Source organism: Eptatretus burgeri, chromosome 1 (genome assembly GCF_056783735.1).
Source record: "Eptatretus burgeri isolate ZD-2024b chromosome 1, Ebu_testis_v1, whole genome shotgun sequence".
NCBI lineage: Eukaryota > Metazoa > Chordata > Myxini > Myxiniformes > Myxinidae > Eptatretus > Eptatretus burgeri.
Genome location: NC_140961.1, coordinates 120,037,499 through 120,062,021, shown reverse-complemented (window position 1 = coordinate 120,062,021; position 24,523 = coordinate 120,037,499). Strand labels below are relative to the sequence as shown.

Below are 24,523 nucleotides of genomic sequence, written 5' to 3'. Positions count from 1 at the left end.
TTAGCCCACTACCAACCCTTTACGTGAAGTAACATGGAGATTCAATTAAAGAAAAGACGAAGCGAAATGGGAAAAACAGTTCAACATAAGGCACATTTATTCCGTGGCAAACGGAAAGCACACATATACAATTACAACAATTATGCACCAAAAGCAAATGTAAAAGAAACACAAAAATTATGCACCAAAAGCAATTGCAACAAAACAAACACAATGCAGATCTACTACCGACTACGCGAGCACACGGCAACACTTACACAGTTTTACTTTACAGATGGAGCCGACAACACATATACTCAAAATCAAAAGAAAAGGGCCACCCTCGAATACAAGGGGGCAGACGTGGTCTGTGGGCGCGAGACCGCGTGGAGCCTACCCGTCTTGTGATGAGCCGCAAAATGGGGGCGGTGCCCCGACTCCGCGCTCCTCCACGGGTTTCGTTGGCACTGCTTGGAATGGGGTGGGAACGGGGCCCCCTTTTCGCACTATCTCAGCGTGGGGGGAAACAGGGGGGGGTTTGTTGATGCTCTGGGGAAAGAGGATAGCTGGCTTGCTTGGGTCCCGCGACGAGTGACTCCACTGCGCCCTCGACCGCGTTCCCGGTTTCCACTCTCTGCAGCTCCCCGACAGACTCCGAACCCCAACAGACCGACTCTCCTCCAGACCCGTCTTGACTGCTGCTGCCACACTCCGCCGCCACCACACCTCTCCAATTCGCCCGAGCCCGAAACAGAAAACTCACTCAATTCGCCCGCGCTCGGCGCTTTATAATGGTGGAGGAGATCCCATATGCAAATTTCCGGATCAGGATGGGCTCGGGGGCGGAGCCACGCTCGCCCATTGGATGGAGGAAAAGTGGGCGTGAACCTCCCCTGATCCTCGAATTTGCATATATCGATTCTCCTCCGACGCGCCTGGAGGCGGGGCCAAATCGCCCCGCGCTTAATGATTGGACGGATCAGAAGTGGGCGTGTATCATTCTTGATCCGACTTCTCGGAAAGGCCGCTTTTTGCACCCGCTGCTCGGCGCGCGCCCTGTACGAGTCCAGGATCGGTGCCCACAGGCAGTGCGGGAATGGCGGCAGAAGGAGGAGAGGTGAAGGTGGTGGAGGTTCTAAATTGGCTGTCCCTGGCCACGGTGACGCTTGGAATGGCGGTGATGCGATGGTTGCGAGAGCGGGTTGTGAAGGTAAAGGCCGTGGCTGTTGGCGTTGTTGTTGTTGTGAAGCGGCGTTGCGGTTGGTGGTTGTTGTGTGATGGCGGTTGAGACGTGGTTGGTTCAAAATAAAGATAGAACAGAAAAACGGCTATCTTAAAGGGTCGCAGCCTGAATGAATGACATTTATTCCCTCTAAACAACGGGTTTGGGGCTAACTACACATGTACTTACAGAGATATCTCACCTACGGGACCTGAATGGTGGTTTGCGAATTTCCTCAACCACAACAATATTGAATAATTGCGTGGAGAAATGGAGATTTTTCCTTCGCTCGACGTTACAAGTTCGTTTTAACTTCGATTTTAATTTGTCTTCGGTTTTTGCGATCGCTTAGGACGCTTAAAACTCGGTTGTCGAAATTCTGGTAAAAATCGGATGTTTTGGAGACGTTTTAAGATTGTATAAAAAAATATTTCACTCACGCGTCACGGGTCGTCACGTGGTGCAGTGCACTTGAGCAGAGGCGGCGTTGACCACGTAAAGGTTTTGCGTGTGCGCGCTGATGGTGTTTTCGATAAAGATGGTGTTTAAAAGTCTTTTTTTATCCCAATAAAGGTTATCGTCGCATGCCTGACTCGCTAAGCCGTCGGATTATGAAAATATTGTTGGTGAATGGCCGAATATTACGGTTTTGTGACTTTGATAAAATAATTGCGTGGAGAAATGGAGATTTTTGCTTCGGTTGACGTTACGATTTTTGATGGTTTGGTACAGAATCATCGTAGAAACTTCTGGTTTGCGTCGCTACCTTCTCTTTAGACTGATTTTATTAGACAAGGTGAGAGGTCAAGTTGACGATTTCGTAAGTACCAGTCTATAACTGCTTGTTTGTCTGTTTGTTACTTATGAAATCTAAAGATTTCGTAAGTATATTGATGACTTCCGTTTCTGTGTGTTTGTTTGTTTGTTTGTAGGCACAATAACTCGAGAACGGAAGAAGCTACCAATGTCAAATTACACCACGTGATTCAGGAGGGTGATGGCTAGCGCTGATTAGATTTTGGTCAAAGTTCAAGGTCACAGTGAGGTCAAACATCCAAACAAAGTTAAAACTTGAGAACGGAAGAACCTACCAATGTCAAATTACACCACTTGATTCAGGAGTGTAATGACTAGTGCTGATTAGATTTTGGTCAAAATCGGTCAAAGGTAAAGGTCACAGTGAGGTCAAATATTAGATTTTTGATGGTTTGGTACAGATAACTCGAGAACGGAAGAAGCTACCAATGTCAAAATACAACGCTTGATTCAGGAGGGTGATGGCTCGCGCTGATTAGATTTTGGTCAAAATCGGTCAAAGTTCAAGGTCACAGTGAGGTCAAACATCCAAACAAAGTTAAAACTCGAGAACGGAAGAAGCTACCAATGTCAAATTACACCAGGTGATTCAGGAGGGTAATGGCTAGTGCTGATTAAATTTTGGTCAAAATCGGTCAAAGGTCAAGGTCACTGTGAGGTCAAACATCCAAAAAATGATAACTCGAGAAAGGGAGAAGCTAGCAATGTCAAATTACACCTCGTGGTTCAGGAGGGTAGTGGCTCGCACTGATTACATTTTGGTAAAAATCGGTCAAAGATCAAGGTCACAGTGAGGTCAAACATCCAAAACATTCGATTTTCGATGGTTTGGTTCAGAATTATCGTAGAAACATCTGGTTTGCGTCTCTACCTTCTCTAGAAACAGCTTTTATTGGACAAGGTCAGTGGTCAAGTTGACGATTTCGTAAGTACCAGTCTATGACTGCTTGTTTGTTTGTCTGTCTGTCTGTTAGCAACTTTATGGCAAAACGGCTTTGACAAATATTATCAAATTTAATCCACAGGTGGGCAATGGACCTTTGATAACCCCATTAACTTTTGGGTCCAATTGGATCAAAGGTCAAGGTCAAGGTCACGAAAAGATCAAAATCGGTTTTCGCTCAAAACTTCTTCAAAATTGATCTGATTTACTTCAAACTAAGCTAAAAGTGAACCTTGTTCTATTTGCCACTTATAATCCTACCCATTCCTCTAGTGAAAAATGCATATTTGTAAAGATTGGTAGGGTCCAAATTTTTGGGGTCATGGTGATCGGTCAAAATTACAAATTTTCCATTATAAATAAAAAAGGTGAGGAATATGCGTGTTTACTATGGAAGACATATATCAAGTCCTTTATTGGCTTTCATTTGACACCATGACCTTTGACCTTACATGGCCTTGAAAGGTCAAAATCATTTTATGGTCATAACTTTGTCAAAAATGGTTTAATTGACTTCAAACTAAGACTAAAATATTCCTTATTCTATTCCTTATAATCAACATTCAGGTGAAGGAATGTATCAAATTTAAATTTGATCCCCAAAATAACTTTATGCCTTAAATGGGTGGGATTTGTTGTGCCTGGTACCACTTGTTATTATTATTTTTTTTTATATATACGTATCCCAAAAATAAATAACCTACTGCACTGCGTAACTTACGAAACAAACTCACACAGACTCATTCGGACGACTGAACTTCATTGCGGCGCGAAGACAAACATGCAGGTGGGGTAAGAACTTATTTACAACCTTAACTTATCTAGTATTTTACACTAACCATGCCCCAGGACCTGGCATCTGTGGGAAAGAAGGCTTGGCAATGTCAACAGTTATGTGAGGGTGAGTGCTCCGCAGCTGAAGGTCGGACGTCTTCAGGGCCTGTTCAAAAGGTTCCCCTTTTTTCCACTGAACCTTCGATTTTTTCAGTTTCCAGCTGCTGGAGGCAACTCACCCTAACCTGGCATGCCATATGCCATCCCACAGGCCATTTGAAGGGGGTAGCCAGGCTGCCCCAATGCAGTCCCTGGCTCCTCCTTGAAGTGAACTGGATGGAAGCAAAACACAAGAATGAACTGGATGGGCTGGATGGAAGATGCAAAACACGGTGCACGGGCTGCTCAATGCAGTCCCCGTGGTGTAGCTGCCTGCAGGGCAGTCTTTGCAAGACACACTTGGTTATGATCCTGTCGCACATGGATGAGTTGGTGACACAGGGGCAAATGCAAGAAGGGTAGCAGGCATGGGGTTATGGCAGAGGCAGGCAAACAAGGAATGGCAAGGCAAACGTGGAACAGGCCGATGTAGCAAAAACAGGCCGGCATGTGAAGCTGGCCGGCCTCTGGTATGGTTCCATCTGGTCTTTAGAGAGTGCGGTGGTGCTGGCCACTCCTAAGGCGGGCTCCGACCTAAACTACTGTCTCCCCCCAACCTATCGCCTTTGCCTGTCTCTGTCCATACCCACTCCCTTAATTTGCAACACAAAAACCAAATTTAGCCCCTTTTTATTTATTTTATTTATTGGTTGCTTTTGGAGCACCCTTATTCTTGACATTTCCATCTCTCTGTCTGTCCACGAAACTTTGGTCAAGCCTAGAGGCTAAACCACTCAACCGATTCCAATGAAATTTGATAGGTAGGACCAATATTTCTGGGAATAGTGTGCTTTCGAATATGGGACCCCAGGCCCAAGCAACGGCATAGCAAAGGCCCTTTAAAGTGGTCAAAAAAATAAAAAAAAAAAATCGAAAAATCGAAGCTTAGAGTTCTGTGTGCAATCTATCTAGCTCCCTTCATGCCAATTTGCAGCCCTAACAAAAAAAAAAATTGGAGGAGATAGGTTTTGGACGAGTACATGTCGAACATTTCAGAAACGGTTAATTGCGAATATTTTTGCGAAAACGAGTCTGATTTTGATGAAACTTGGGTGAAATGTGTACAATGTGGCTAGCATGTACACAAAAATTAATGGTCACTATGCACACCTCCGTTGATAAGCAACAGCGAAAATACTTTATCGTACATCGTGCACTTATTGTGGACTGTACAAAAAATCAATACCTCTGAAACTGGACCTCCGAGGGACCTGTTTTTTTTGTGCCCAAGGAGAATGTCTTACAGCATCATATGAAAAAATAAAATCTTTAGCGAATAGATAAATGGAATTACCAGGGCTGCCATTTGTTCGAGTCTCTTTGGAAACATGCCTGAAATTTCACAAGGCGGGTTTCTGGGCCCAAACTAAGAGGGCTGTGATAATCATATTTATTGTGCTACATTGATTGATAGCATGTACATGAATATTGGCGAGTCGCGTCGGCCAGCTTTCTATCTCGAGCGAGCAGCCATGTTATGTCGCCTACCGGCTTGTTTTATCTTTTTATTTATTTTTCCCTATAATCTCGTCTCCCTAACCCCCTTTATCGTCCTTGTCTGGCTTACCTATGTCAACCTAGCCTACTCCCAACCCCTACGTTCCCTCTCTTGAGGGGAATATGGAGAGACTAGCATCCTATCTCGAGGCCCAACAAAGCCTCATAATGGCCTCCTTCAGAGTTCAGCGACCTAACCCAAGGTAGGTCCAGTGGCCGACAGAGAGCGAAGGATGGTGTGAAGGGGTACATTTTTTTTTCTAACTACCCTATCATTTATTATTTTTTTAACTGCCCCGGGGCTTTCCAAAACGCCTGTCACTTTAAACTATCTGTTCTAAAAAACATGATTCCCGTTGCCTGTGTTGGTGTCCATTATAAATTTGGGCCGAGCCCTCCAATTTTCACTCGTGCTCTCGCACAGTTTCGTAGCTGGGCAGCATGGCTCAACTGGCAGGAACTTTCCTTCTGCCGAACTCTAACCATGGCACCCCCGGGCCCTGAGGCTGTCTCTGAGCCTCCCAGCTCCCTATGAACCTGGGGGTTGCCCTCTCTGGCATTGCCCCCCTCCGATGCCCACTTGGCATTTTGGCGCTACGGGTCCCGTTTCCGACGGGTCGCCCGTGCCCACTACACTATCCCGGTCCCGTGGACCCTTGACCTACTCTGGCCGACTAGTCCGGTGTCCGGGATGCCCACTAAACGGTACTCACCTTTCAACAGCCATGCTCCCAGCCGGTCCATGAACTCCTGCACCCCTCAAAATGGGTTTGGTGCCTTCTCTCAACACCAACAACAAAACGAACTCCTTTTGGTAAATTTGACTAACCGCTAATGAACATTAAACTGACCCCTGGGTCCTTTGGGTGGGAATCACTCCTCCTCCCACTCAGTCATTCGTACCATGCATACCACATTCACTCCATTCACTCTTGGGCCCCCTGTCACATACTCATTCATCAAGTACATTTTTCTCTTTTTAATTCACATCACTCCACACTGCCATCCTTCTAACTACATCCCCTAACTAACTCGTGCTCCCTCGTCATCCCTTATCCTAACGCACGATCCATTTAATCTACGTAGCTAAGCTCCGTCCCCACAACACATCCCATGTCTGTCTGTGTCTTCCATAAATCCAAAAATCAATTTTCTATATCTATCCTAAATTCCCACTAAGGCCGAAGTCACATTCGCCACGGCGGCCGTGGGGTCTCCAAAATCTACGGACACTAGCAATTATACTGCGGCTGCAGTATTTCCATGGTCACACAATGTAGCAGTCACATGTTTTTATTTTTCGGGGAGCCGCACGGCATATTTAGAAATTGTGGAGACCGAAAACGTGGGGTTGCCGTACGGTCTTTGATTTGATGTCACACGGTGACCTTAAGGGGGCCCTGCGGCGGCCATAGAATTTTCAAGGCAGACGCAAGGTAGTCTCAAGGTGCCCGCAAGGCGACCGCAGGGGGCCCTAAGGCAAACGTGTGGCTAGATGGACTGTAACAAATGGGTTAATTTTATTTTTATTTACCAGTTTTTTTTTCGGCTTGTTGAATTTCTACGGCGAACGTAGAAATTAAAAAAAACTTATAACTCCGCGTTATAATTCCACGGCGACCCTTCGGCCTGTAAAATATAGCCAAACGGCGTAGGGCCACCCTGAGGCCACCGCAGAAACTCTGCGGCCGCCGCACGTTTCTGTCAATTCAGAGGGCATATGGCTGCCGTATCCTCTCCGTAGAGCAAATGTGACTTAGGCCTAACTAACCCATTCCACGGGCTCCATGAGGAACATCTCATGTCCCCATGAAGCCAGTATAGCTAAACTAACCCATCCCACTACCAATGCTCCTATGCCCTAATTTTGGGTGCTCTGTACTCGGGGCAAGGCTCTACAAGCCTTGCGTCTCCACGGGAGCGGTGGTCCTGGCTCTGGCTACTCCGGGCCGATTCATCCATGAGGGTGTAAGATCACCCTTGTTGGGTCTCAGGCAGTCTGCGTGGACGATACGGGGAAGGGCCGGTGAGCCCATTTTGATCTTAATGACCACGTCACTAATCTGCGCTAGGACAACCCTCGGCCCCTGCCAGGGGAAGGTGAGCTTCGGGCATCTGCCCTTCCTCCTCCGGGGATTGAAGAACCAAATCTTCATCCACGGGGGATACACACTCGCCTGGCTTTGGTGGTCATACCGGTGCTTCATTCTCATACCCGCCTGTTGGAGTTGGCGGCGAGTGAAGGCATGGACTTTTTCCATGCCTTCCTCCAGCTGACGTGTGTAGCCCTTCCCTGGGGGTCCGGCGGGATGCTCAGGCAACGGGCCGCACAGCAAATCTACGGGGGCTCGCAGCTCCCGTCCGTACAGGAGCAGCGCTGGGCTACAGGCGGTGGCTCTGTGCTGACTTGAGCAGTAGGCCATCAACAGATACGGGAGATGTTCGGCCCAGTCATCCTGACAATCGGTGGTGAAGAGGGTCAATTGTTGGATTAGGGTTCTATTGAACCTCTCCACCATGCTGTCAGATTGTGGCCTTTGGGGCATTGTGTGGGTTTTTCGAATTGAGAGGAGACTGCACACTTCTTTTAGCAATTCACTCTCAAAATTTCCACTCTGGTCGGTGTGCAGCTCCTCTGGAATCCCGTGCCGACATACTAATCCTTCTATGAAGGGCCGTGCCACAACCCCGGCTTCTTGGTTGGGAAGGGCATAGGCCTCCGGCCATTTAGTGAAGGAGTCAATCATCACGAGGATGTATCGATTGCCTTGGCAGTGTGGGGGGCAGTGGTCCCAAATTGTCTATGGCCACTTGCTCAAGGGGGGCACCAACCTGATGTAGTTGAAGCGGGGCCCTCATCCTCCGTGCCGGTCCCTTTTTGGCAGCACAGGCGTCGCATACTCGACACCAGTCCTGTACATTGCGCCCCGTGTTGACCGAATAAAACCGCCGGAGGACCCGAGATGTTGTTTTGGTCCTGCCTAAATGGCCGCCGGCGTGGGTACCGTGCACCTGTTTCAAAATTTGGGTCTTAAATTGATCTGGGACTACTACCAGCCAAGAAGTTCTCTCCGAGGGAATCTCCACCCACTTGCGATATAAGATGTTGTCCCTCATTTCTAGGGTCTTCCACTGAGCCCAGTATGCCTTTGTCCACGCTCCAAATGAGGTGACCTCCTCCCCACTGGGTCTCTTATTTTTGCGGACCCACGTGTGCATGGGCGCTATCACGGGGTCGTAACGCTGGGCTGTGCTGCACGCCAAACCGCCAAATTCCTCACCTGCGGTTAGTGGCAAAACTGGGCCGACCACCTGGGCCGCACGGGCTAGGAGCTTCTGGGAGGTGTCTGCCAATTGGTCCCTCTCCACATGCCTCGTGCAATATTTACAGTTTTCTCCCAGACAAGGGCGTCGAGAGAGCGCATGGGCATTCCCATGAGCCTTGCTGGCTCTATGGGCCATATTGAAATCGTACTGCTGCAACTTTTCGAACCACCTTGCAATTTTGCCCTCTGGTTTCTTGAACCGTAAGAGCCATTGCAAGGAGGAATGGTCAGTTGGAACCAAAAAATTCGTCCCATACAAGTACGGGTGGAAGTGGTTCACTGCAGATAGCATGACCAATAATTCCTTGTAGGTGACGCAATAATTTTGTTTGGGCCGAATCATGGCCCGACTGTAATATGCGATCACTCTTTCCACGCCCCCCTGTGTCTGAGACAAGACTGCCCCCAATCCTTCCTGGCTTGCATCCGTGTCCAGGGTATACATTCCGTCATCGGTGGGGTATACTAGAATGGGTGCGGATGTCAAACACCCCTTCAATTTGAGGAAGGCCTGATGGCATTCCCCTGTCCAATTAAATCTCGACCCCTTCTCTGTAAGCCGGTGAAGGGGCCGTGCTATGTCCGCAAATTTTGCCACAAAACACCGGTAGTAGGAGCAGAGACCCAAAAACCCCCATACCTGTTTGACGTTACGGGGTACGGGCCACTCCTCCACTGCCATAATTTTACCTGGTTCGGTTTTCACCCCATCGCGGCCTATCACGTGTCCGAGATAGGCCACTTCCTTTGCGAACAAAGTACATTTCTCTGGGCTCAACTTCAACCCTGCCTGCCTGAGGCGCCCAAACACCTGGTCCAAATTAGCTATTGCCTGGGAAAATGTTTTAGCGTGTACCAGGACGTCATCCAGGTACACCAGGCATGATTGCCATGGTATGCCGCCCAGCAAACGTTCCATCAATCTCTCAAAGGTGGCGGGGGCGTTGCACAAACCGAATGGCATTACAGTGAACTGATACAGTCCCTTCCCTGAAGAAATGCTGTTTTCTCCTTCCCCGTCTGGTCCATCTCCAGCTGCCAATACCCACTCTTGGCGTCCAAGGTTGAGAACCATTTGGAGCCTGAAACGGCGTCGAGGCTATCGTCAATTCTCGGCAGGAGAGAAGAGTCTTTGAGTGTCACGTTGTGAAGTTGGCGATAGTCCACGCAGAAACGCGTGGTCCCATCCTTCTTTTTACCAACACAACCGGTGACATCCAAGGACTCCCCGAGGGCTCAATGACACCTGCATTGAGCATCTTTTCTCGTTGTTCATCAGGTTCCTCTCTCTTGCTCCAGGGGAGCCGTCGAGCGGGCTGACTGACAGGCCAGGCCCTATCAGTGTGGATCTGATGTTTCACCAGGCCCGTACGTACAATATCCTCGGGCGGCAGGGAGAAGATTTATATGTGTCGGTCGACCAGTTTGTGTAAGGCCTTCCGCTGGGCGTCCTCCAAATCTACACTACTCCGATTTACCATCTCGCAAATGGGATCGGGCCAATTCCTAACAGACTCTGGAGACCCCCTCTAGGGCCGGTCCGACTCGATGTTCTCGTCCCTCAGCTCTGCAACTTGTACCACTGGGGTGCAATCTGCCACCTTCATGCCCCGTCCTATAGTGCATGGTTCCATGCTAACATTTCTTACCTGCACGGGCACAATGGGCCCGTTGGTGATCACCAGGGTGTGGCCCATGACTAAACCCGGGGTCGATTGCCCCGCCAGTAGTTCGGCCAGGCCGCAGGAGCCCTGCCAGGTTGGGTGTGCCTGCCACCGGGCCGGGACCACTGCCTCGGTACCCGGGGGAATGACCACGGAGTTGGGAGCCTCCAGCTCCACCCTCTCATCTGTGCCCATGCCCCCCCCAATGGCATTTCCTCAATTCCAAATTGGAGTATCTGGTGATGGCCCACCACGCATCCACCCATGAGCCGCCTGCCATGTCCCAGACCCCGCTAACCGGTGGTCAACCATGTCCCGGACCATTCCCTCCAGCTCCACTCGGGAGCCAAGACCAACCCAGCTCCCGATGCACGGCTGTCCACGGGGCCCACCTGCCAGACCGCCAACACATGCCGCTCGGCTCCTCAAGCCAGCGGCTTTGCTGCCTCCCAACAGGCGGCAGCATCGGCTGCCTTCTGGAGGCTCTCCGGGCCTCTCTGTTTATATGCTGGCATCTCCAGTCGTTTATAAGCATTGCAAAGTATCCAGAAATAAATATACTGTATATTCCTCCACCCGGTTTCACACTCTCACATAGGTAGGCAATGGACAGCCCTCAACAGGCTTCACACTGGACAGGACTGTTGTGGTAGTACCCTCCACCGATGGGGGGTGCACTCTTTGACTGCGGAGGAGTTCAGAAGATGGAGCACATCATGTCACCCTGTCCCTTGCAGAAGTTATCAGGAGGACTTTTAGCTCCACACCAACTCACCCCTGAGGCAGCCACATGGCTGCAGAACCTGGACATTAAACTTTAGTGCAATCCATATTGGCCATACACAATAAGCATAAGGAGTGCTGGATCCTGAGATCTCATGCATAGCCCAGGTAGACTGTTATTGCAGCCTTCCCAATGTAGAAAATCTCAAAAAAAAGCATCCATTATTTTTGTCAATACTTCATATCTAAAAGATATTCACCTCCCTCCACATTTTGAATTTATACCCTCTGGCCATTCTCATTTTTGCTTGTTCTCATTTTTCTCATCTTGTTCTCATTCATTGCTTTCAGGGGAAGAGGGGGTAGGGGTAGGGCAAGGTGGATGGGTTGCATTCCATCCCCCATTATCTCTGCCCAGAGAAGCTGAGCAAACAGTTCGTTGCTTTGCTTGCCCTCCTGAGGTTTTCTGACTGGCTATAGCCAATGTGGAAACAAAATTCTGTGTTCTGAGCTTCAAGTTCCAAAATGGCGAGCAGGACAAGGAGGAAAATAATTCTGTGTTGAAAACATGATAATGTTTACCCACTCTTCAATTATTCTCTCAATATTATTTGCATTATTTACCAAATATAACATATGAACATGTGCATATTATCCAAGGGCTTACCAATAAATTTGTGACGAAATGTCGAAATGGAAAAATAAAATAATGGTGATTGTTTGGCTGAAACATTGTGAAAAGGCTAAATTATGTGTGCAGAATTTCATTTATATTTACTTTTGTGAAAAAAATGCAGAACAAAGGGTTTCAGAAATTGAATTTTTTTTCCAAAAATACTACTACAGCTTTGCTTGTTTCGCACTGTATGAAACAGCATGGAATGCCATACAAATGTTGTTTGTTACAGCACGGACACCCCATGTTACAGAAGATGTAATGGAAGAATTCAACAAAGCAGTGGTTCAGGCAAACTTGGCAAATGAAGAGAAATTCGTTTTTGAAAATAACGGTGAGAACTGAGTTGCCATCAGGTCAATGTTCAATAGTTGTTGCAGCTAATACAATACATAATGAAAATGTTGACATGCTTATACATTTAAAACTCTTCCACTTGTTTCTCAGAAAATAGATTAAGTTTTCTTTTGTTTCCTACAGGTTGTGCTCCTTTCCTGCCTTTGCACACCTCCCTGTACTCTGTACTGTTGACTGGTTTCTGCGAAAAATCCCATGTTGCCTTTCGAATAAGAGATGGCCCTCGTGGTTAAGTACCCTAGCCAAATTAAAAAAATATATATACGGACCTGGAGCAAATTATGACAATGCTGCAACCTGGTCATAGTTGGTTCTCAGTCATGGAAACTGATGAGCCCCAAGTCCATTAGTTTTTACTCCAGTTTTCAAACAAAAGACATTAAGCTTGTGGACCTAATTGGTCCAGAGCATGAGCATGAGTGCCGCTGTTCCACAATAATGTTGAACAGAATATAACCCCAAGTGTCCCTTTAATCAGTAACGAGAGTGACACTGCAACACTTTTTTTTAACACTGCAGTGATCGTGAGTATCGCTCTTCTGTTTGAGAACTGAGCAATGGACCCATTGTGAAATTTGTGCAGTAGGCAACCAAAACTGCCTGAAAACTATGTTAATGTTAAATAAGGGCAGACAGTAAAAGTTGGTCAAAAAGAGGGAAATGTTGAAAAGTGATTTTTTTTGGCAATAAACTCAGGCTGTAGGCAGTAATTGGACAAAATAACACTGTAATGAAATTATCAAAACATGTAATGACCCTTTCACTTACTCTTATCTTTTCGCAGCTTTTTGTGAAGACAGCAAAGGTAAGAAGGCTTTCTATAATAATAATAATAATTATTATGATTAACTATTACAATTGATGATGAATAAACACAAACCATAAAGGAGAAATTGCATCTAATTTAGTTTCACACTGTTTATATAATTGAATGATAAACGTGTTGAAAAGAAGCAGAATATACTTCCTTTAATGGAAGAGTGAAAATACAATTCCCAAAAGAGGTATTTAATGTTACACTTATTGAATGTGACACTTATTGCCATGACTTCTGGTTTTGCAACAATAAGTTTGCAACAGCTGGAAAATTGAAATAGTAATTCAGCATGACACTATAACTTCCATTGGAAATGGATATATATATATATATATAATATGGGATATGGAAAAATAAAAAGGTGAGAACTGAAATTCCATCAGGCAGATACTAAAACATATGCAGATGCATATATACTTTTCTTTCTTTTTTTTTAAAGAAGAAGAAAGCGCTTCCAACCAAAAGTAAAACGAGATCGACTCCACTAATTTTAGTAATAAGGAAGAGCAGACCCAGTCTCAGGATACGTTTCACCAGCTTTACAGCTGGCTTCCTCACGCCAAAAAACCCCAAGCCAATAGAACCAATAAATCCTCAATCGTGTCTTGGACAAGGGTCCCATCGAAGTCAAATTTGTGGCCAGATTGCAGGCAATGACATGCTCTGGCTGACTGTGTCACCTTTCCAATCAGTAACTCCACAATGAGAACCCGAACAGGTGAAAGGGTACATATACAGGCAGAGTACACACAATCTGGGTGATCGAGTTTGTTCATTACTTACTGAAAAAGTAGTCTGAGTTTTTCCAGAAGGCTATAGATGTTTACATGGTGTGTGCCTAAAGGCTTCAAAGATGGTATCAAGGTTTAAAAGGTTTAAAAGGTACATTCCAATTGTATGTTACGACGTCCGCCACTTTAAGTGAAGGAGGTTATGTTTTCTACCCTCTGTCTGCCTGGTACTTGCAAAATTGAAGATTTTTCAAGGATATTGATCAGTCGATTTTGTTATTCTGTCTGTCTGTTTTTGTTTGTTGATTGCCTATAGGTCACAATTTGAAACCGATCTTCACAAAACTTCACCAGTTTGTCGAGATAATTTAAACTGAGAAGCATATTGATTTTTAGATCAAAGATCAAAGGTCATCTTGAGGTAAAATTTCTAAAATTGTCATTTTTCATCCGATTCACTTGAAATTTCAACAGTATTTGCATATTATATCACTGAATTGGGAAACCAACTATTTTTGAGATCAAAAGGTCAACTCAGGTCATACTTCTAAAATCATCCATTTCAATCTGAAAAACAAGCAGTTTTCATCCTATTGACCTGAGCTTTAATTAAGATAACGTAGGCGCTCTTGTCACACACTCTTGGCAAAACACTTTATGGGACATTTTCACAAAAGTGGGTCAGGTAACGGTAAAGACTGTCCGAGAATTTTTATTCAGTTCGGAGTTCTAATACCAGGAGTCGCCACAAGCAGTCACGTGAGCGAAAAGTTTTCTGCCGCCATTTTATGAGCGAAATTAAAACGGCCAGAAGTGACGAATTGACAGTATCATAAGGTAAGCTCATATGTCACACATATTGAACTTCTTTACCGTTACCTGACCCGCTTTTGTGAAAATGTCCCTTATAACCAGAAATTACTGTCACATCAATTTAGTCACTTAATTAGCTTCAGTAGCGTGGACTCCACTTCAAATTTCCCTTCTGCACCCATATCATTCCTCCCGATATGGGGGGGGGAGGTGGGGGGGAGGAGAGAGAGAGAGAGTGGGACTGCTCGTGCTTGCCAGAACACAAATCCCAAGAATCTCCAGCATGTAAACACATTTATAAAAGTAAAGAAACAACTATTAAAAACATTTTTTTAATGCAAAACGATGTCGGGATGTTCCTCCAAAAAGTATGTAAACAAGGAGGAATGGTCATAAGAAATGATCATGTGAAACCATCCCTACATCTTTCTTTGAATAATGATTGTCCCCACACAAGACACTAAGTGTGTTCTTGTTTGCCTGCATGGGCGCATGTTTGCTATAACAGGCCTTTGCCTGGTCAGGGAATTAAATGACAATAATTAGGTGCAAAACAACCAACTCTCATTAAAAATCTTTATTTGCAACAAATACTTATTGAAATCACTCTTTCTCTTCCCAACACTATAATTTACTCTATCTCGAAAATGCATTGTTTTTATCTTCCATTGGAACAAAATCAGTGCCCAATCTCAACTGATGATGATTTGCCTTTGTTCTTCTTGCAGTTCATTATGAGAAAACCAATTGTAGTAAAGATCCCTTCAGCATTGACAAGGTAAGGATAGTTAAGGATGAAAAAGTAAAGAAAAAAAATCAATAGATTGCATTCAAAAACATTCTACCTGGGTGTCCCAGAAGTAATCTGGCATTCATAGAATTCACATTTAAGCAGAAAAAGATCCTTCATGGTTCAACTCTTGCACTTTTTGGGAATTCCACAATCAAAATAATTTTCAATCAAGAACGTCAAATAAAAATCAATAAACAGTCAAAATAATAATAGGAATAATAAATTATAAAATAATAATGAAAGTGAAGTGACTTGTTCTGGAAACTGCACTATTACTTCTGGGCCACCTGGTATATCATTAAAATTCATACATACTGCATCTGTAGATACATATTTAAAATATGATGTACTCAACCAAAATCACATCCTGTCAGTTTTGTTGCAAGCAGCCGAGAGCAGACTTCATCGCAGGCAATGTTTCTTCTGCTATCCAACAGACTTCCTCAAGCCAAAATAAGTTCACATACACATGGAATTGAAGCATTCAGTAAAAACCTGTTTTCAAAGGTTTATTGTCATGCTAACTTAAACCTCACAACTTATTGTCATTGAGAAAATATGCAGATGTCTGCTCTCATCCATTCTGTCTGGGTTAAAATGGACACTCGAATAGCACTTGTACACTGCTTGTGAATTGGACACATATTGTACGTAATTGACAAGCAGCTGTATCAGGAAGTCGGTCCCAAAAGTACAAGGAGCCTCGACAGCAGCAAGGAGAGGCCATTTAGCCCTTTCCTTCTGTGTGGTTGCCACATACCATTTACATAGGGTCTTCATTTTGCTTAAAGGGACATGAGGGTAACTTTTCCCTGCAGTTAATTTATCGAAAAAATATCCTTCAGTTTTCCACATCTTAATGAATCTTATTACAGCTATAAACTAGAATGGGCACTCGGTAGAGCGAATACCTTCCTCCACTACCTTTTTGTTCTTGGCATGAGAGTGGGGGGGAACAGAACAGTGAACATTTTGGTGTTGGTTTCATGCAAATCGGTTTTGATTTGACCGTGTTATGACAAAAATCGCATATTTTGAAAGGTCGTGACCCCACTGACCTTTGACCCCCAACTGCTAACAAGGGTAATGACGTAATTGTGTCATGTCACCCATCACAAGATTGGGCAATGAATTCTGAACATTTTGGCATCGGTTGCATGCCAATTAGATCAAAATTGACCGCGCTATGGTAAAAATACGAATTTGACCTTTCCGTGACCTTGACCTTGACCTTTGACCCGATCGCTCCCAAAATCTAATCAAATGTTCCTTGGATAATAACACATCATCCCACCAAATTTCAAGCGATTTGGTGTAATACTTTCTGAGTTTTGCGAATAACAAACAAACACACACACACACACACACACACACACACACACACACACACACACACACACACACACACACACACACACACATATTCACAAATAAATAAATACACGGCGACCAATACATAACCCTTCGCAGAATGCGAAGGTAATAAGTTTATCTCATTGCAGCAATAAAGATGAATATGATAGTGCTTTCCAGGTATGTTTTCTTCTGTAGTAAATGCCATTGTGTGAAGACGTTGTATAATCACATGATTGTGATCAAATCAAATATGTTTGATTTGAATGACTAAAAATATTGATCCTGATCGATTCTATTTTCAAAAATTGTTTTCTCTAATTTTTCTATTTCATTCGCAACTGGTATGCAAATATCCACTAATATTGAACCTATTTAATTTGCTCACCTCGACTTTGCACATTCACTTCAGGTGTGCATACACCCTTGTACACCACTGAGGTTGTGAGGGTGAAAGTGAATAGCTCAGAAGAAAGAGTGAATTCTTTCCATGAAGGTACCAATTTAGATCAGGAACCATGAATATTTCTCAAATACATTTTGAGGAATTTAAGCCTGGTGTTGGCGCAGTGGTTTGGGCAGCGGCTTGGGATCCAAGAGGTCCTGAGTTCAAGCCCCGTTGGGCCACTGAATTAATACACCAGGGGGTTGACTCAGCCTGTCATCCTTCCGAGGTCGGCGAAATGAGTACCAGTTTACTGGGCTGGTGTATACCCCGGTTAAAATAGGTGTACCATATCCCTGTGTTGTAAGAGGCGACCAGGGTTGCGTCAGGAAGGGCATCCGGCGTAAAACATGTGCCAAATCACAATGCGGATCATACGGATGATCCGCTGTGGCGACCCCGAACGGGAGCAGCCGAAAGAAGAAGAAGAAGATTTTGAGGAATTTACTTCCCTATCCTTATTTTCATCCTCTTCTTCCTTCTCAATTTTTTTGTTTTGGGCTTTGTATTATTCTATATTATGTGGAATCTCTGAATTGTTTAATTAGTACACCTACTTCTGATGGGAGCGATAGGAAGGGTCATGTTATTATCCTCTCTGGGGTATATAGATTACAGTAGATCGAGTCTCAGGTCCGTTATTCTTTGGTGGACGCGATAAGCATAGCATGCCGAAGGGATGTCTGGATTTCTCCAGATTTCTTTCAGTTTTATGTTAAACAGCAGAAGCGACTGTTTAAATCTCAAGATAGGGTTTATATATCTGTAACAGTATTAATAACATTAATTTAATACTATTATCATTTGTGTTGTTATTACTTTTGAATTTGAAGCAGCCTTGGAAAATGCTATGATTATCGCCACCTTAATAGGGATATACACCTTAACATGGATTTTGCGCAAAGTGAAAAACATCCTTGCGGAGGTTATCAATTTTAGTCACTACAACCTCCATCGTGTGAACCTTAGTCCTCCTCTCAAGTTTGGTTGAGATTGGATAAGTAACGACCAAATGCATCATGGTCAAAAAATCTGTCAGACAGAAAGAAAAACAGACAGACAAGAAATGGTATATTTTAATAAGATGATGATGAAGACAATTCGAGATTAAAAAAAATATTTATTTTTGTTGCAGCTTAAGGCCCGGTCACACCTTGACGTTTTAGCCAACGTATGCCGATTTTTGAATTTTTTTTCTAAAACGCTGGCACACGTTGAATACGTTATGGGTAAGTTTTGATAACATTGAGAGCACGTTGAAAAACACTGCCATACGTCGTTGTACGCTGGCTTTAAACGTTGTACTTTATGGTTGTCCTCAAATTTTTTCATGCTTGAAATTTCACGACGTATGCCAGCGTATGACTCACACGTTCCGCTACGCTGGCCACAAGTTGTATGCACGGTCTGCGATCGTTGACAGACGTCAACACATGCTACTTGTAAGTTAATCATAAGTTGAGACACGCCGAGGTAATGTTTAGCGTACCCGAAACTTATTTCTAACCTATGATTAACGTGTTGTTGGCACGTTACGCGATCGTTGCCACACATCGACAGACGTTACTTTGAAGTTACTCATAGGCTGAAAGACGTCGGTATAATGGATCGTCCTTGCATCAGCGTCCACAGCCACGGCCAGGACACTTATTTGAAGCATTCTTCAAACTTTTCTTCGGCATGACGAGGATGTTCACACTTCGATGTCGAGCTTGGCTATGATTCCAATTGTCCATCGGCAGCGTCTATTTAAAAGAGTCAAGTTTGAGCGTTTTAACACGTTCAGAAGAAACGCTTCAAATTTCCAAACCCCAGCGTCAAAAAACAAAGGCGAGTGACAGCAATTTAAATCGTTCATTGTAAACAATGAAAATAGCTGAGTGGTACCGTTTAAAAGTCATTGAGTGTAAAAAAAAATCCAATTGTTGAGCGCAAGCGTCTACTTTCAATAGTGGAGATGCAGCCATTTAAATCGTTGAGTGGCAGCCTATGAATAGCAAACCCCACGTCACCGGCAAAGATAAACTGCCGCACAATATGGATGTTAGGCTGTCGTTGGGCATCGTTTGTGAACGCCGGCTTCACGATAATTATTCGTTGGTATATCGTATCTATAAGTAATCAAAGCGCTCTATGCACATTATTAGTTCATTGTGCATTTGTCCAACCCATTATGAATAGACCTAAATCGTAAAAACAAGCTATAGCTCATTGTTGAAAAAGCCCCATAAAAATTAGCCGCGAAGAACTTCGAACAATGGTGAGAAGATGTCTCCTACCCGTGGACACGCGGACGCAAGGACGATCCATCATAACCCACACCCTCCCCCTCACACTCACCTACTACTGCCAACATGAACAAACTACTACTAATACTAATACTAATACTAATACTGATACTGTTACTGCTGACATGGACATCGACTCAAAAAGGACTCGAAAACACTGTTGGGTTCCCCTTTTATGAGCAGCATTTTAATATACCAATTCCCAAAACAGCTGCGAACACGTCTTTATATGGCAGTTGTAAGCTAGAAACACGTTCATTTTTATTTTTTTTGTCGACCGGAAGACGTCATTGGAATACGTCTACATACGTCAATGTGTGTTGGGACTACGTAAAGAATTGGTTCAAAGCACGTCAAACATAAGTTAGAAATAAGTTTCGCGTAAAAAAGACATTACCGCGACGTGTTTCGACTTATGAGTAGCTTATAAGTAGCCTTTGTGGACGTGTGTAAGCATCCACATATCGTGTGTAAAACTTATCCCCATCGCATGCGGAACGTGTGTCATACGCCGAGTACGTCCAAAAATTTTGAACATGTTTAAAATTTCTTGACGTACTCTACTTACTACGACTTATGATAGCGTACTTTAGCGTTCTACTCATGTATACCAAACTTACTCATACCGTATTTGACGTGCCCCAACGTTTTAGACACATTTTTCTTAGGTCGGCATACGCGAGCAAGATCGCCAAGGTGTGACCGCGATGTTGTCACTTCCATTTCTACGGCAGTTATGATTCGAATCGTTGTGCGTCAGCCTTTTAATAGGCTACGTCACGACATCGTCGGCAATGCGTGCAACGCGCTTTGCCTAAGTTAGACTATCGTTGGGCATCGGTTGTGTAGGCCGACAACAGGTTCAGCATTCGTTGGTATAAGTTATCTATAACACAACGAAACGTTCTGTGTCCGTTACCAATGCTTTATACATAAGACCAAGTCGCTATGAATACGTCCGAATCTTTAAAAAAAACCATCAAAAGTTCAACGTAAGCCAGCGTTTTACATACATTTTAATACGTTGCCATCGCTGGCTAAAACGTCAAGGTGTGACCGAGCCTTTAGTTAAATATTATCCTGAGCAGACTGATTTACTTGGCAAAATTTATCTGATAATTGTGACATTTTTTTGTGATGCACCTAAAGTTTTAGCAGTATGCCGAGAAATTGAAAATTGGATGCACTGGTGTGCCCACCAAATATTTAACATTGAGCTCCACTGATAATGGGTGAATGATGCCAGAGCTGGGAAGAATAACATAATCCATGAATTGGCAAAGAGGAGGAGGAAGGGGGTGGGGGACAAAGAGAGGAACAAAAGAATAGAGCAAGAGAAGTGAGGGAGATCAATCACCTTTGCATCATAACCAAGATGTCTTTTTATCTTTTGACGAGGGACAGCTCATGTCTGATCCCAATGCAAAAGTCTCCCCACGCTGCCAGGCAAGCATTTGGCTAACACCTTGGTTAATGTTGGCACGGTTTTGCAAAACAGTATTCCTCCAAGGCAATGGCACACAATATACAGTGATCTCAAGGCAATTATTTCAATAGTATGCATTTAGTTATTCCTTTCCATATGTCTAGTGGGTAAATTGGAAAGATATCTTGCATACGGCTCTTTTGGCTTGGTCTTCAATCTTCAATCCCTGCTCTTTTTCCACTCTTTACCCCACTTTGTCTCTCACACAAACCACGCAAGCAAGCAATTTGGGTCTTCCTCTGACACACGCACACAGACGATAACGAAAAAAGGAACCAAGCAAAGCACCGTGAGGTTCATTTGCATCTGTTTGCAACTTCCCATTCAAAACTGCATGCCAATTTCCAACTGCCGACTCACCTCAGACCTTCATTCTGCTCACCATGACGTTACAATGCTCACCACAACCACACCACATGTTTGCTAAAAATTCCCACAACAACTTGCGTTAATGTCTTCATTACAAACTCCGCAGTTACCAACCTCTCTCTCTTTTGTTGGAACGCCACCATGAGGAACAACCTCTCACTCTTCAACTGGATGCCACCATAAGGAACAACCTCTCCTTCATCGCCAAAATGCCACCATTTGTAACAACCCCTTCCTCTTTTCCACAACACCACATTTACAATCACCTCACACAACACCACAGCATACTCTCACCTCTCTACAACTGCCGTAACTTGCAACTATTCTTTGAATGCTCACCACAGCCTTGAAGGGTGCTGAGGAAACAAGAGTTGGGTTGTTTTGGGGCATAACTTGAAGTGGAATATGTGTGGGAGTTCATTCAAAGGCATGCAGGTAATGCTGGGATTTCCGTAAATGACCACATTTGAATGGAGGCCAATGTACAATCCGAGCCGGAGAGCAGTTTCAAAAACCCTGGCTCCATGTTATTCATGGAACTCTGATGGATGGCTCAGTCAATGAGCGAACGGGGCCATTCTTTGGTTTTGTGGCCTGGAAGGGCATGGCTAAGGCATTGGATAATCACTGAGGGCCAATGGGAGGGCTATAAATTTCCAACAGCCCCGTTTGATCCGATTCTTAACTCCTCCCTCACCTGGGACACATAAATGGAGAAAATTCAGCCAGATAACATGAGATATTGCCAAATGCCAGACCTCACCGGACAAACCTGATGACTGCGGCAGACTACAGACCTCGCCGGGTAAGCAGACATCGGCAGACAGCACAAAAAAGGCAAGCTTCAGCACTGAGTGAGTAAAGCCATGATTCAGCGTGGCTAAGTGTGGAATCGGAGTGAGTGACTACTATGGGCCGGGACCATTCCCATTTCATTGATGCCCAGTTTGACTGCATCCAGCAGCCACCAGTCACACTTACAGATTCTTAAATCACTCAATTTGGGTCTTTCTCTTACATATCTTTCTCCACCATCTCCTTGTCTACTGTGGACACACAGGAGCAATCAGCATGGGCAACTTCTGACCAACTGTTCTTTTCAGAGTGAAACCACTATTATTTTCAGAGCGAACCTTACCGACTCGCACCTCACATCTTCCTATTACACCCTGCTGTACATTTGTGAATAAATCCCAGAATGTGCCCCCTAACTTTCCTAACCTTGTTAAATAAATGTGCCTGGTATCAATGTACCCAGCTCATTTTTCTCTTTTCCTCCATTGGTCTAGCATGGTCCACACCTTAGCTTAGCTGGGATGTTATCCCAAAAATCTGCTTATTAGCCTGTGTGTATTTAGCAGCTCGGCTTGGCTGCACCTGATACGGCAAGTAACACAAGTACGCATCAAGAGGTTGATTCCCCAATAAGACAACCACGTGTTCCTAGTTAAACGGTTGTCACACGGAGGACACTGGATCACGTGGCCAGGTTATTGGCATTCGTGGTCGATTAGTGTATGCAAAGTTATTTGTGTGTGACGGCCTGAGAGTCCGGATCGGACAGCCCATCCCATCGTAGTTCCCCCGTGACCCCATGGCTGTGACAATATTTGCCCCAAAACTTTGCTTCAGCCCAGCTGAGGCCTTATATTGTTGGGCATCTTTCCATCTGTCCATTTGCCCATCCAGAGCCTCTCTGGCTGACTGGACACATTGCTTTCATATTCGCATAGTTGCCAAGTCCACTGATTTTGGAGGTAGTCTACCACTTTTTGTATACTTGAACAGCCTTCTGATTCTATCGCTCAATTGCAGCAAAAAATAACGCTTTCACAAAATATGTCTCATTTAAGTTTATTTTTGTAGATTTTCATATTGTGTAAAAACAAACAAACTTAAATTCAGCAGGAAAACATGATTATTCTGTTTTAATTTGCCATAAAAGTTTATTTTTACATGAACAAAATCTCCCGACCATAGGAGGGTGGACATCCCTCCCAGACTACCCCCTACCCTCCTGGGTTGCTTAACTTTCTCACGTCACGGATCCCTTCCATGCTACCTCTGTTTATTCTCTCATTATTGGCATCAATGTATTCAATACATACTGGATATTCAAAAACACCTGAACCCCTTTATGGGAGAGAGAGTGCAGGCAGGATTGTGTATGCTTTCAGGAAGCATTATTTATTTATATATGCTTTACCATATGTATGACCAACCCACAGCTTTGAGAATTTTTTTTTTTTTGGACATACAGTTTTCCATCACTATTACAGACACCATCCCACCTCACGTTACTTATTAGCCCCCATTGGGCTTAGTCAGAAGCGGGGGCTCATGGATTTGGTCTCAATTTTCATGTCCGTGTGTGTGTGTGTGTGTGTGTGTGTGTGTGTGTGTGTGTGTGTGTGTGTGTGTGTGTGTGTGTGCGCGCGTCTGTGTCCAAAACCATATCGAGGCAATTATGGACCGATTTTATTCTTACATGGCAGAAAGACAACACGTTTGTGTGTGTATACTGTATTTATATATATATATATATATATATATATATATATATATATATATATATATATATATATATGTGTGTGTACATGTGTATATATTGTTGCGGCCATGGGTACCGAGACACCAGCTTGTCACACAGGGGGATTAATCCCCGGTTCTCCTCGGTGGAGCCTGACTTGGGGAAATGCTCACAATTAACGATATGACATGGTGGTTTGTTTTGAAACCATGAGCGCCACCCAGTCAACCATGAGTTCCAGTGTCCGCCGTGTAATTATTCCGTTTAACTCGAGGTCACCTGAGCGGGGAGCGCACCCTCAGCAAAGCACCAATGCTATCTGATTAGATTTTAATTAGGGCAGCCGAGCGGTTTAATCACTGGTGCGTGCCAACGATTTTTTGGTCAATTCTGTGGTAATTACCTCCCAGTCTATCTTGGTTCGAACAATGCTGGACCAATAGAAGGAAAGGACAAACACGGACAGGTTGGAAATCGACAAATAATTTATTAATAATAAAATAAAGAAATAAAAAGGACCTTTTATTTGCTGAGGTAAATGAAGAATGAATTTCAAAGCAAAATCAATCAAAATGCTGGGAAAGAGACAAAGAGCAGATGCTTATTGGGGGTTGACTTACTTACAGCTGTACACAGACAAGGGTACCCAGAGATCATTCAGGGGGAGGGGAGAGGGGAGAATCATCTCGCTCACCAGAAAGTCGTCCGTGAAGCGAACACGTCCTGAAAATGCGAGCGTGTGTGTCACCTCCGTCGCCAGCA

The 24,523-nt window shown here is 44.4% G+C and overlaps 1 protein-coding gene across 1 annotated transcript in view; it reads left to right on the top strand.

Annotated features, from left to right (window-relative positions):
- Positions 1-24,523, top strand: part of LOC147035287 (uncharacterized) — a 108,610-nt gene that overhangs the window by 43,757 nt on the left and 40,330 nt on the right. The window contains exons 5-7 of the mRNA XM_085896466.1: positions 12,012-12,113; positions 12,921-12,941; positions 15,226-15,275. Coding sequence (XP_085752592.1) covers positions 12,012-12,113; positions 12,921-12,941; positions 15,226-15,275 — 173 coding nt within the window. The remainder of the gene's footprint in view (positions 1-12,011; positions 12,114-12,920; positions 12,942-15,225; positions 15,276-24,523) is intronic.